Source organism: Lithobates pipiens, unplaced genomic scaffold, assembly GCF_037356315.1.
Source record: "Lithobates pipiens isolate NorthernLeopardFrog02 unplaced genomic scaffold, aLitPip1_a1.2 Scaffold_16, whole genome shotgun sequence".
NCBI classification, from domain to species: domain Eukaryota; kingdom Metazoa; phylum Chordata; class Amphibia; order Anura; family Ranidae; genus Lithobates; species Lithobates pipiens.
Genome location: NW_027507748.1, coordinates 442230379 through 442244388, shown reverse-complemented (window position 1 = coordinate 442244388; position 14010 = coordinate 442230379). Strand labels below are relative to the sequence as shown.

The window sequence follows — 14010 nt, the reverse complement described above, 5'->3', positions numbered from 1 at the left end:
TGCTCCTATGTAACCCCACTACCAGAAATATTGTAACAAAAGGCAATTGTATTGGGCATGAGTATTTGGACACTACATTTAATTAAATGCAACTTGTATACTGACATAAAATAGTGTTTACTTTTTTTTTTTTTTTTTTTTTTCTTTTTACAGAGAACTTTTCTGATTAGGGGTCAGTTTTACTCAAGCAAATACATTAAAAAGAAGCATATGGAACTCTAGTCTCTCAATTATCTATTTCTCCAGGCAATGCAAGCCTGCTTTGCTGAAAAGAATAAAAATAAAATTAGAGAGCCCAGCTAAAATGTACATTCAATAACTGAATGAAAGTGAGCAGTGACTGGTCCCCTTCCCTTTCAGACCACTCCGTAGGTTTCATATAGACAGCAAAGATCTAAAAGCAAATACCCCTTGCTGGGTTTCCTCTAAGAAAAACTAATACTTTGAAGATCATGGGTGTACAATGCAATAAAGAGATGATTGTATGTATATATATATATATATATATATATACACACACACACACACACACACACACACACACACACACACACAGAAAGTATTTTCTTGCAAAGGAAATGGGTAAAATAAAGGGAGAAGGTTAATGTTACCCAGAGATGGGCTGCCGTATCAATGGATAGACTTTAAGGGGTGGGCTAAAGTATAACTGAGGGCAAAACATTTTTTCCCATTTTGGATAGAGAAGAGATGGATTAGAACCCCGGTCAGTATTTACTGCTGTCTGTGTCCCTGGAGAGTCATCCTCTCTATTTTACATGCTTATACAAGTAATAAAAGGAGAAATCTTCCAGTGGGGACACTAGTTCTAGTGAAGGTTTCACCCCCTTCATGACCAGGCCATTTTTTGCGATACATCACTGCTTTTACTGACAATTGCATGGTTGTGCGACTCTGTATACAAACAAAATGTATGTCCTTCTTCCCCCCCACAATTAGAGCTTCCTTTTGTTGGTATTTGATCATGCAGTCTGCGTTTTTTTTTTTTTTTTTTTTTAATAGTGCAAAACAAATGACAGGACATTTTGAAAATAAAAAATATTTTTTTACTTTCTGCTATAAAATGCATTCCAATATTTATTTATTTTTAAATAGAATTTCTTCATCAATTTAGGCCAATAAGTATTCTGCTACATCTTTTTGGTAAAAAAAATCCCAATAAGCATATATTGGTTTGCGCAAAAGTTATAGCTTCTACAAACTATGGGATAGATTTATTCATTTTTATTTTTAACTAGTAATGGCGGCGATCAGCCATTTTTAGCAGGACTGCGACATTGCGGCAGACAAATTGGATTAATTGCAGTAAATGTGCGGTGGGCGGTCCAGAAGCAGTTCATTTGCAGGGATTTTCTCTCACTCCCTGTTTGGCTATGGGACAGGAAGTGAAGGGAGATCTCCGCAATGGCACACAGATGGTGAAAAAAAAAATATGACTTGGGTTATAACTCTCCCTTGCTCTATCCAAAATGAAACAAAAAAGTTTTGCCTATAGCTCTACTTTAATTGTTAATTTACTATAAGGCTATGTCAGGTTAATCATTAGGGACAAGTTTAAAATTAGAAATATTTGGGGACATTTAACTTGTTTTCGGGTCCAAACCTTGCACCTTACTACAGTAAACAATCTTTGTGCCAATACATGCTAATGAAAAAGAGGAGGGTACCTTATTTACAGGGTACGAGTATGCCTAAGTCCAGGAGAATCCAGATACTGGATCAGTTGTCAAATGTATGCAAGTGCGAGTGGGAATGCAAGCAGCCATAGCAATTACTCAATTAGCCTGTGAAACTCCAGGAAATGTATCACTTCATACAGTTATGGAGCCAGAGCTGGCCCAAGACATTGTGCTGCCTGGGTCCAAGAATGAAATGCTGCACCCTCCCCCCAAAAATAAATAAATCACACCCACCAAAAGGCCCCCAAATCCATTATTTTATATCAGAATAATTAAGATTAAAATTAAATGTATCAGGAAGTCAGATTCACATGCAACAGCACCTTGTCTATATGCAAAATTATATGACATACCACCATGTTACCGCTCCCCCATCTTGGCACCATAGGGCATCCATGGGTGCAGTGTGTGTGTGTCAGCACAGTGGGCCCACCCCTCAGAGCTTGTGTACATTGCACCCATGGAGTATATGCCAACGGAATAGGGCTGTATAGGGGTAGGCTAGGATGTCTAGGAAAGATGGATGCAAAAAAATAAATAAAAAGCAGCAGCCTAATGCCACGTATACATGACCAGACTTTGATGGACTACGTCCAACGGAATGAATCCGTCGGATATTACGATTGTGTGTGGGCTCCAGCGGACTTTTTTTCCCAAAAGTCCAACGGACCTAGAAATAAAACATGTTTCAAATCTTTCTGTTGATTTGAGTCTGGTCGAAAAATCCGTTAGTCTGTCCGCTAGTCCAACGGACGAAAATCGACGCTAGGGCAGTTATTGGCTACTAGCTATGAACTTTCTTATTCTAGTCCGGTCGTACGTCATCATGTTCAAATCTGTTGGTCTTTGGTGTGCTTGTGTGTGGCCAAGTCCATTCGGAAAGTCCGTCAGGAAGACCGTCGGACCTAGTCCGTCGAAAAGTACGGTCGTGTGTACATGGAATTAGTGTTGTCAGCTTTTGAAGAGACCTTGAGATGGAGTGTAAAAAAAGTGGGGATCAAATATGTTTATGTTCTGCAATAAAATATTAAAAATCAATCAAGGCAAGTATCAGGTTCCTTGAAAAACAGGTATGTTTTAGATTCCCAATCTTTAATTAAAATTGTCAGCTAGATCAGCAACAAACATTGATAACAAAAATAAAAGCCTCTCTCAGATGGATGTTGATTTTGAGATAGGAAGTTTGAATACTTTGGGTAAGGATCAGAGAACATACAGGGAAGGGACAGCTTTTTTTATTTTATGTTTCAATAGTTTTTATTGTGGGTTTACAATACAAAACAAAAGTCTCATCAATTCGGTACATTAGTACAACTAGTTCAGTGCACAAATCAGTTATTCGTTATCCATTACCTTAACACACTCTTTCGATAACATTTCAAATTCTATAATGCAGTCCAGTGTCCATTACAGCTACCCAGCGGGGTTAGCAATGCAGGGACAGCTTTTTTTATATTATTTTTAACTAATAATGCGTTTAAATGGTACACCCATAAAATGTAGTACATTATCAATGAGATAAAAGAGGAGAAAGCCTTGATTCCAGAAGCCAGCCTGTAAACTGTTCACCGTACTGGTTATAATAAATCCTTCAGACAGAGCACAAAACGGGCAATAGATTGATTGCAAGTCAATTTCAGGTACTTGCACAGCTTGTCAAAAATACATTCAATGATTTCTTAATAATTAAAGAGCTGTCATTTATATCTGCCTGGAGTTTGACTTTAAATCCACAGACAGCAAGGCTTTAGACGGGGAGCAACAATGGCAGCTGCTGTAATTCTCTCAGGACAAGTTTACTTGCATACACTTTTTTATTCCTGGAAATAGCATTTATATTTTTTATTACTGACTCATCCCTGCTGTACTATGCAAGAAGAGCCATGTACACCCTATTGTTTTAACAAAAATTCATCTTCTGTTTTTTCCTATAACGGTTTTTTAATTTGTTTACTTTAAAAGAAACAAACACTTGTAGGTATGCATTCTAGGAATCTTCGATCGTATGCTTCTTGAGGGGACTGCCATGAGTGTATATATATATATATATATATATATATATATATATATATATAGCACTGTGTAAACTGACAGTGATATACAGTGCCTTGCAAAAGTATTCACACCCAATGAAATTTTCCACATTTTTCATTTTGCAACCAAAAACGTAAATGTATTTTATTGAGATTTTATGTGATAGATCAACACAAATTGGCACAGAATTCTGAAGTGGAAGGAAAATTATATTTTTTTTAAACAAATTTTGAAAACATTTATCTGAAAAGTGTGGTGTGCATTTGTATTCAGCCCCCTTTAATCTTGATACCCCTAACTAAAATCTAGTGGAACCAATTGCCTTTAGAAGTCACCTAATTAGTAAATAGAGTCCACCTGTGTGTAATTTAATCTCAGTATAAATACAGCTGTTCCTCTGAGATTTGTTAGAGGACCTTAGTGAACAAACAGCATTATGAAGGCCAAGTAATACACCAGACAGGTCAGGGATAAAGTTGTGGAGAAGTTTAAAGCAGGGTTAGGTTATAAAAAAATATCCCATGCTTTGAACATCTGACGGAGCATTGTTCAACACATCATCTGAAATTGTCCAGAGTACGGCACAACTACAAACCTACTAAGACATGGCTGTCCAAATAAACTGACAAGCCGGGCAAGAAGAGCAGCCAAGAGTCCCATGGTAATTCTGGAGGAGCTGCAGAGAGCCACAGCTCAGGTGAGAGAATCTGTCCACAGGACAACTATTAGTCGTGCACTCCACAAACCAGGCCTTTATGGAAGAGTGGCAAGAAGAAAGCCATTGTTGAAAGAAAGTCATAAGAAGTCCTGTTTGCAATTTGAAACAGCAAACATGTAGAAGAGGGTGGTCTGGTCAGATGAGACCAAAATTGAATTATTTGGCCTAAAAGCAAAACTCTATGTGTGGCAGAAAACTAACACTGCACATCACCCTGAACACATCATCCCCACCGTGAAACATGGTGGTGGCAGCATCATGTTGTGGGGATGCTTTTCTTCAGCAGGGACAGGAAAGCTGGTCAAAGTTGATGGGAAGATGGATGGAGCCAAATTCAGGGCAATCTTAGACGAAAACCTGTCATTCCGCATACACACGACCAGTTTTCCCGTCGGAATAAACTCCAAAGGTTTTTCTGACGGAGTTCCGCTGAAACTGTCTTGCGTACACACGATCACACCAAAGTCCAACCGTTTAGAATGCGGTGACGTACAGCACGAACGACGGAACTAGAAAAAGGAAGTTTAATAGCCAGTAGCCTCCGTCTTGTACTTGCTTCAAAGCATGCATCGTTTTTGGTCCGTCGGAACAGCATACAGACAAGCGGTTTTCCCAATAGGAATTGGTTCCGTCGGAAAGATTTAAAACATGTTCCATTTCTAGGTCTGTCAGAACTTTCGTAAAAAAAAGTCAGATGAGGCATACACACGATTGGAATATACAATGAAAAGCTTCCGTCAGACTTTTTCTGTCAGACACTCCGTTTGGGTGTACGCAGCAATAGAGTCTGCAAAAGACTTGAGACTGGGGGCGGAGGTTCACCTTCCAGTAGGACAACGACCCTAAACATACAGCCAGAGTTACAATGGAATGGTTTAGATCAAAGCATATCCGTGTTTTAGAATGGCCCAAAGTCCAGACCTAAATCCAATTGAGAAACTGTTCTTCATCCAATCTGACAGAGCTTGAGCTATTTTGAAAAGAGGAATGGGCAAAAAAAATTCACTCTCTAGATGTGCAAAGCTGGTAGAGACCTCCCCAAAAGACTTGCAGCTGTAATCGCAGTGATGGGTAGTTCTACAAAGTACTGTCCTGGCTGAATATAAATGCACACCACACTTTTCACATATTTGTAAAAACATTTTAAAACATTTTAAAACCATTTATCATTTTCCTACCACTTCACAATTATGTGCCACCTTGTGTTGGTCTATCACATAAAATACATTTACATTTTTGGTTGTAACATGACAAAATCTGGAAGATTTTAAGGAGTATGAATATACTTTCAAGGTATTGTAAGGTACTGTATAAATACCTATAATAAAGAAATAAATAGAAAAACATCCATGATAATTCATGTTAATTCTATGCAAAATAATCACATATTTACATAAATCGCCAAACACACTTGTGTAAAAATCAGTACCAGTGTAGATCTTTAAAATCCTTATTCTGGCCTTTCAGGTAAATTTCCCAAGCCACCCATTGCACCAGCCATGTGGAGCCGACTTTCAAAATTACCAACTGGTGGTATTACACCCCTTACAGGATGGCAAAATTCTCCTCCACCATTGCTCCACTCTGCTGGCGCAACTGTGGCAAAGTAGGAAACCTATTATACTCCTTCTGGGAATGTCCCAACCTTGTTAGCTTCTGGAATCAAATATTTCCAATAATCTCCACATGCATGGGAATCTTGACTAAACTCAGAATAGATCTTTTCCCTTCTTCGCACAGATCAGTCGTTTCTCACATATTGCTAGAAGTCCACTCCATGATACTCAGAAATCTCTGTTAGCTCACAACCTCTCAGATGTGGAGAAAATCATAGACCATAACTATACTTTTGAACGCATGTTTGGCGATGCCATGAGGCATTAAGTTAGGCATGGAGTATATGGACAAGCAAGAGGGGAACCCCCTTAGGCGCGTCCAGGCATTAACGTCACTGCATTTACCCATGGTATTATATTTGTTTCTACCCATGTGACCTGTACTGCACTGTATTGTATTTTGTTGTTTGTTTCACACCTTGTTTGTGTATACGTATCTATCTCTATAATTCAATAAAAATTTATTGAAATAAAAAAATCATTATTCTGTAGATTTGTAAATTTTCACCACATGAGCTGGTCAGCCACTTAACACTCCCAGTTTCCCATATTAGCTTCCATTATCGATGATATATTCCTTCTACCTTCCAACACTGGTTACCTGACCAGTAGCTCTTGTGTGATCCTCACAAACAGGCTTCTAGCTGACAGTTTAGTCTTGGAAGAATACAGGAGTCTAAAAGGGATAGATTTGCTGCAGTTATGTAGCATTACCCACCCCACTAGACAAAGCACTGTCACCCCTTAACAGGAAGCGCCCTTAAAAACAGCCTCAATGGCCAGACAATTGACCTTTACTTATTACTCTGTTGACAACACTGAAATTTTGAATTTACCCTCACTTTCTGTCTCAGTTTTCATAGTCACCAGGACAAAATATAGGGGTGATTATCCCCATCGGATTCCGAGACCACAATAAAAACATAAGTATTTCTGAGACTGAAGTGGCACACGGTGAGTTTAACCCCTTGGTGTCAGCTCCCGCCGACCCTTTAAGCCCCTGTACACACGGTCAGAGATTTCGACAACCAAATCCGTCGGATCTTGTCCGAAACTGTTGTATAAACACGGTCGGACTAAGTTGTCGAAAAATCCATTCATTCAGAACGTGATGACGTAATTTCGTTACGATGGGACTACATTCAGGCTAGTAGCCAACAGCTTTGATGTAGGAATTTGATCTGAGCATGCGTGGCACTTGGTCCGATCAAAATTCTCTACACATGATCAGAGTATGTCCGATCTAACCAGTTGGTCGGGAAATATTTCCAACATGTTGGAAAATTGGGTCTGACGGATATTCTGACGGAATCAGTCCGATGCATACCACAGTCAGATTATCCGACGACGCGGTCCGATAGGACACATTCCGACGGAAGGGCTAAGGGTATTGTAGTTCCGGAAGGGGCGGGGTGGGGCAGGGCAGGGCTTGTGACCATGTGACCTCTGTGATTGGCTGTCACGACGGTCACATGATGGGAAAACTCCCAACTGCCAGCACCGATCGGGAGCTTTTCATGAGCTGCCGGTCACTGCTGGAAGCGCACATTCAGCACAGCACTGTAGGCGCTATTGCACATAACTATGCAATAGTGCCTACAGTGCTGTGCCAAGGCTTGGCCACCAAGAGTCCACATATTTGCGTGCGTATGGCACCAAGGTGTTAAAGGATACATTCACAGGTTGCAGGAAAATCTTTTCAGGAGCTTGCAGAGAATTGCACCCTCAATTGGCAAACTATGGGTGCAATGTCAGGCTTCTGCAGACACTCAGTACACTTGTCTGCCCATACCTTCCATACGGGCAGACAGTTCCTGAAGAGTAGGGAGAATCAATGAACAGCGAGTGTACTCACCAGCGCCCTTGCAATTCACTGGGAACTACAAGCCGTCTGTCACAGTGGAAGGTGGGACTTGTAGTTGATTCATTCACAGATAGTTGTGAATGAATGACATGGCTGTGTGAGCAGAGCCTCTCACAGCCACACTGTTTTTAAATTGTAACAGCAGGTGCCCGCGATTGGCTCCCTTGCTGGCCAATCGGCACGCACGTGCCACAGAAAGCCATGAACAAGCCAAACGTACAGCTACGGCAATTCGCGCAGTCGAGCCAGCTTGGCGTAGTCTAACTGAGGCGGCTGGTCGTCAAGCGGTTAAATAAGTACTGCTGTGCTCTTATCTGTGCAGATAATAAAAAATAAAAAAAAGGAGGGTGAATTTTCTTAACAGGGACCCATCAACAAAAGCCTGAAAGAGGTTCTAACTCTTCCCTACTCTAGACTTTAAAAAAAAAAAAAAAAAAAAAAAAAAAAAAGTTTACACAAAAGCACCTATATCTTTTGCTCCTTTACCTAGACATAACCCACCCCTCCAAAGATGCATACTAACCTTGATCTAGTGGTCACAGCTTCGGTTATTGGTTTACATACAGCTTCACAAGTCTTGTTGTCTGACTGCACATTACAGCTTTCCATTCGTCTATGGGGTGGTGCCCTAAAGCTGGAAAAGAAGGGGGGCGGCCCCATAGACGAATGTAAACCAAACAGCCATTGAATTAAGACATCAATCCCTGGAGAGAGAGGCTGGATTAGGTTAGGTCAGGGTAAATGGGGAAAAGGGAAAATGTTGACTTTGTTTTAAACTGTGCTTATGTTTTACATAGATAGGTAGAAATGGAAATACTTACAGTTTCTGGATCATTCTCGAAGACTTCCCTTGCCTCCTCTTTGCTGCACTGTTCTTCTACACATTCCCGTTCTAAGTGGCCTTGCTTGGTTTCTTCAAACAGATGATTAGCCCTCTTGTGTCTTTGGTGCAAAAACTGTACAGCTTCCTTGGCAGACAACAAGACTGCTGCGGCCAACAAATATAAAAATAGAAGGCTGTTAGTACATCAATAAAATATTCCCAGAGGCACATAAATAAATAAAATAAAATGTATAGCAAACAGCAAGCATTTAGCCATTGGTGAATTGAAAGCAGAATTGTACGCGCTCCACATGATACCTAGAAGAAAGCTGAGATTTCTAGTGGAGAGGTGTCTACATCAGTGATTTCCATGTGTAAACCTATCCATACCTAGAATTTTTCTTTAACCCCTTGCTGCCAACCCGTTTCTTTAAGATAATCTAACTGCCAGGAGGCAGAGGTGGGCATTCCAATCATGTGAAGTCTGTGATTGGCTGTCACAGCAGTTACATGATCGGAAGCTCCGGATCACAAGTATGCATTGGGTGCTTACAGCCATACATGGATCAGAATTCAAATTACATTTTGATCCATGTATGGGCAGGCTGGTTGTGCACAAGTCTATTGATCGACAACCAGCCTGGTCGTGTTTTTGACAAACAATCAGTGGTGATGGCTATAAGAAACACTAATTATATTTTGATGGAAGGCGAGTTCCCTTGTTATCAGAACACAACCACAGCCAGAATGTGGGAATGGTGGATAATGGCTCTTTTTTTATTTATTTTTTTCGCTCAACCCACTGGTTGAACAGAAAAAAATGAATCACATATGGGCACCTTTACTGTGCTGGGAGCACAGAAAATCATTCCCAATGGATGCACATATGCAGCCACTCGGCAATAAAGCCCCCCCCCCCCCCCCCCCAGCAGGCGCATATACGCGTGCAGGTTAGACCCCTTTCACACTGGGGCTTTTTTCAGGCGCTTTAGTGTTAAAAAAAAAGTACCTGTAAAGCACTTGAAAGAAGCCTCATCTGCAATCCCAGTGTGAAAGCCCAAGTGCTTTAAGAGCCCTTTCACACTGCCAGTGCCCGAAAAACATTTGTAAAGTGCTGCTTAAACTATCAGCGCTTTACCATCGTTTTTCGAGCGCTAGTGCCCAATAAAGCCTCAGTGTGAAAGCACTCGGGCTTTCACATTGGGATTGCAGTTGAGGCTTCTTTCAGGCGCTTATTTTAACGCTAAAGCGCCTGAAATACGCCATAGTTTGAAAGGGGTCTCAGTTTGAAAGCACTCGGGCTTTCACATTGGGATTGCAGGTGAGGCTTCTTTCAGGCACTTTACAGGCGCTTTTTTTAACGCTAAAGCGCCTGACAAATGCCTGAAAAACGCCCCAGTGTAAATGGGTCTTAAAATGTGAAGGTGTGCGTTTTGGTGTGCTTTGGCTGCCACGTAGTAATGCACACAGTAAGAAGAATCCCATACTGTTCAAGAAGTCCGTTCACACCTAAGCAATGCTCTTCTGTGTGACTTAGAATAAGGTACAAGTTTTTGGGTCTTAGCAGTCACTGTCTATGAAGGGGATCCCCTGAGGCCCTGCAATGTTGCTTGCTTTTATAGTTACAAATAAAAGATTAATTTAGGTCTCATGCACACACTGCTGTTAAACTCTAAATGTTTTTGTGAGTTTAGGCTTTTTTTCCCCTGCCCTTGAACACCCCTAATGTTTTCCTGTGTGTCCATGCACACTGCTTTTAGCAATTTAGTAGCAGGGAGATTAGAGGATGTTTTCTGCATTCCCTGAAATTGCGTTCAGAAGAGGGATTTGGGACCACAAAAAAACTCTGCACGCTGTTAAAACGTGTGCAAATGCATTTAGCCACTTCAACACTGAGCACTTTAACCCCCTTCCTGCCCAGAGCAGACCAATTTCCAGCTTTTAGCGCTGTCGCACCTTGAATGACAATTGCATGGTCATGCAACGCTGCACCCAAATAAAATCCGTATTATTTTTTTCACACAAATAGAGCTTTCTTTTGATGGTATTTAATCACCACTGGGTTAATTTTTTGCTAAACAAATTAAAAAAGACCAAAATAACCCCCCAAAAAAACGAATATGTTTTTCTTTGTTTTTGTTATAAAAATGTGTTTTCTCCTTCACTGATGGGCACTAGTGAGGCTGCAATGATGGGCACTGATGAGGTGGCACAGATAAGGTGGCACTGCTGGGCATTGCCAAGGAGGCACCAATATACAGCACTGATAGATGGCACTGACAGGCAATACTAATGGGCACTGATTGGCATCTGTGATGGGCACTGACAGGCATTACTGATGGGCACCTCCGACAGGGGCTACACTGATAATCAGCGCAGACCTTCCCTGTCAGGAGTAAGGATGAGCTCAGGTGTGTTCGCATGGACCACGTGCAGAGCCCGCCAGGAAGTCGGCGCAGCGCTGCTCTAATCGCAGGCAGTGAGACATTGCCTCGATGTGTGGCTGCAGAGATCGGACAATGTCTCACTGTCTGTGATTAGCGCAGCGCTGCGCCGACTTCCTGGCGGGCTCTGCACGTGGTCCATGCGAACACACCTGAGCTCATCCCTAGTCAGGAGAGTTGCCTATTGGCTCTCCTCCTTTTGCAACTTGTCAGCGCAAACTGAGGAAAGTCGGTTACCAGCACTTCCTAGTTACCGCTGTGATCCGTCACAGCTGATCACGTGGTAAAGAGCCTATGCCCTAGACCAACAAAAAAAAAAAAAGGGTTCTGTGTGAGTTTGGTTTGAATGCGGTGCGATTTCAGCCATACTGCTGTATGGCTGAAATTGCATCGCATGGACATCGCATGTGATCTGCAGTGCGGTGCGAATCACATGTGATCTCGCACGACGCAGCAGTGTGTGCCGCCACTTAAAAAAGGACACACAAGTGTAAACAAACAGAGCCTTTAAATAAATAAGCTAAATAAATAGAAACATAAAGCTAAATAGATCAATAAGCTAAATAAATAAGACAAAATAGATAAACAAATGCGCAAAATACATAGAAACATTGTTTACTTTCTATGTTTATCTATTTTTTTATTCTATGTATATAATGTATTTGTTTACCGTCTATGTTTATCTACTTTTTTTTCTATGTATTTCGCAAATGTGTTATATTGTTTATCTATTTTGTTGTATTTGTTTACCTTTTATGTTTATCTATTCTAAGCTAAATAAAACAAAATAGATAAACAATACAAATAGATAAAACAGTATAACAAATTTGCAAAATAAATAGATAAAACATAGAAGATAAACAAATACCTTAAATACATAGAAATATAAAAAAAAAAAAAAACATAGGAGGGTAAACAAATACATTAAATACATAGAAATATAAAAAAAATAAACATAGAAGGTAAACAAATACATTAAATACATAGAAATATAAAAAAACAAAAAAAAAAAAACATAGAAGGTAAACAAATACATAGAAAAAAAATAGATAAATATAACAAAGCTGTATAATACATATAAAAATAAACAAATAGATAAACCATATATGATAAGTAAATACATTAAAGACATAGAAATATAAATAGATACAAGATAAATAAGCTGGGTGAAGTGTGGAACTATTAGAAACCTATATATCTGAAAGGATAAGAACATTTGCACTCCTCCTGATAGAAGGGGGAAGTAAAGCCCTCCAGGGGCTCCAGTACCCAGGTGTGTCCCCTGTGGCCCTATGCTTGGTGTCTCTTTAATTGCCATGTGTAGAGACAAGCAGCAGGCTGGGTGAAGCAATCATGGAGACTTGCTGACAAAGCACACAGCTCCCTGCTCACATTACCATGATAAAGCACAGAGAAGTGACCCCCCTGAGCGCCGTGTGTGAGAGGAGTCACCTGGGGGCACATATAGGAGACAAGCAAAGGTGGCAGGAGAAGTGCCCGGGTACTCACTGGCATGTGTGTAGTCTGCAGCCAGCAGGGTGAGGAGCAGGGCTGCTGTCAGGGTGGTTGTGCTCGGCATGTCGGGTGTGGGAGAGCCGGGCAGAGCTGTGTGGTTCCTCCTATAGACGGACAGAGCCAGCAGGGTGGGTGCCTCCAGCAGTAGGAGCTCCTGGGAGAGAATAGCATTCACAGGCAGTAGCAGACACGACGGGGGAGGCTCACTCCCTCCCAGTCATTTGATAAAAAGTTTGCATACATCAACAGACACACCTAGATCAGCCTGACAGGCTGAAAGAGCAGGAGAGAGCACAGCCTGCCATCAGCACACTCCAGGGGCAATCACATCACACTACACACAGGGCAATTCACCAGGACTGGAGCAGCCAATCAGCTTGCAGATTTCATTTTCAAAGGGCTCATTCACATCAGCGAAGAGCATGGACAGCTGTTTAGGGCTCATTCACACCACGTGCGGTGGTGTGATGTGCAGAAAATAAGACAGCATGTCTGCATTGTTCTGCACCTCACGCGCCGTCACTATGCGACACTTCGCATTAATTGCCAGCGCTACACAATATGCATGGATTCACACCTATGCATTTTGAGTGCTTTTTGCATTGAGCATATTTTGCACCTAGTTTAAGGCTGGATTCACACCTATGCAGTTTTAGTGCTTTTTGCATTTTGCAGATTTGCACTACAGTCCAACTAACATTGTTTCCTACGGAACACTTTCTGTAGTGCAAATCTGCAAAATGCAAAAAGCACTAAAAATGCATAAATGTGAATCCAGCCTAAACGTCGAAGCTTAACCACTTGCCGACCATATCAGGGATGGTGAACCTTGGCACCCCAGATGTTTTGGAACTACATTTACCATGATTCTCAACCACACTGTAGCGTGCATGAGCATCATGGGAAATGTAGTTCCAAAACATCTGGGGTGCCAAGGTTCGCCATCCCTGACCTAGATATATGGCAGCTCGGCTGCACCAGATCACGTGCCTAGTATGTGATCTGACACTACCGGGTATGGGGCATGTGCGCACACCACCAGAAACCCAGCCATGCTGTGATTAAACACAGCAGACGTCAATCACTGGGTGCCAGCCAATGGATTACTGCTGGCACCCAGCGATCCTCATTAATTTTTTCACAGTACAGGGCTGTGTCTTGTCAGCGAGAAAGTCCGATTTTCTTTCCCAGCAAAGCAGGGAATAAAATCAATTACTTTCCTTAGTAAAATCACCACACACAGTACACCAAAACACTAGCTAGGCACATGCTTAACCCTTTGCTTGCCCTAGATTTTTA

General features: G+C 41.3%; 1 protein-coding gene across 2 annotated transcripts in view; it reads right to left on the bottom strand.

Annotated features, from left to right (window-relative positions):
* GAS6 (growth arrest specific 6) overlaps nucleotides 1-12996 on the bottom strand; it is a 118227-nt gene extending 105231 nt beyond the window's left edge. The window contains exons 1-2 of one of the 2 annotated variants that reach the window (XM_077482703.1): nucleotides 12706-12996; nucleotides 8751-8914 (exon numbers count right to left, since the gene is read on the bottom strand). In XM_077482703.1, the coding sequence (XP_077338829.1) occupies nucleotides 8751-8914; nucleotides 12706-12775 (234 nt within the window). In that variant the 5' untranslated portion in view covers nucleotides 12776-12996. Of the gene's footprint in view, nucleotides 1-8750; nucleotides 8918-12705 lie in introns of both variants that reach the window. The other variant, XM_077482702.1, reaches the window with a different exon arrangement.
* Nucleotides 12997-14010: the final 1014 nt, after the last annotated feature.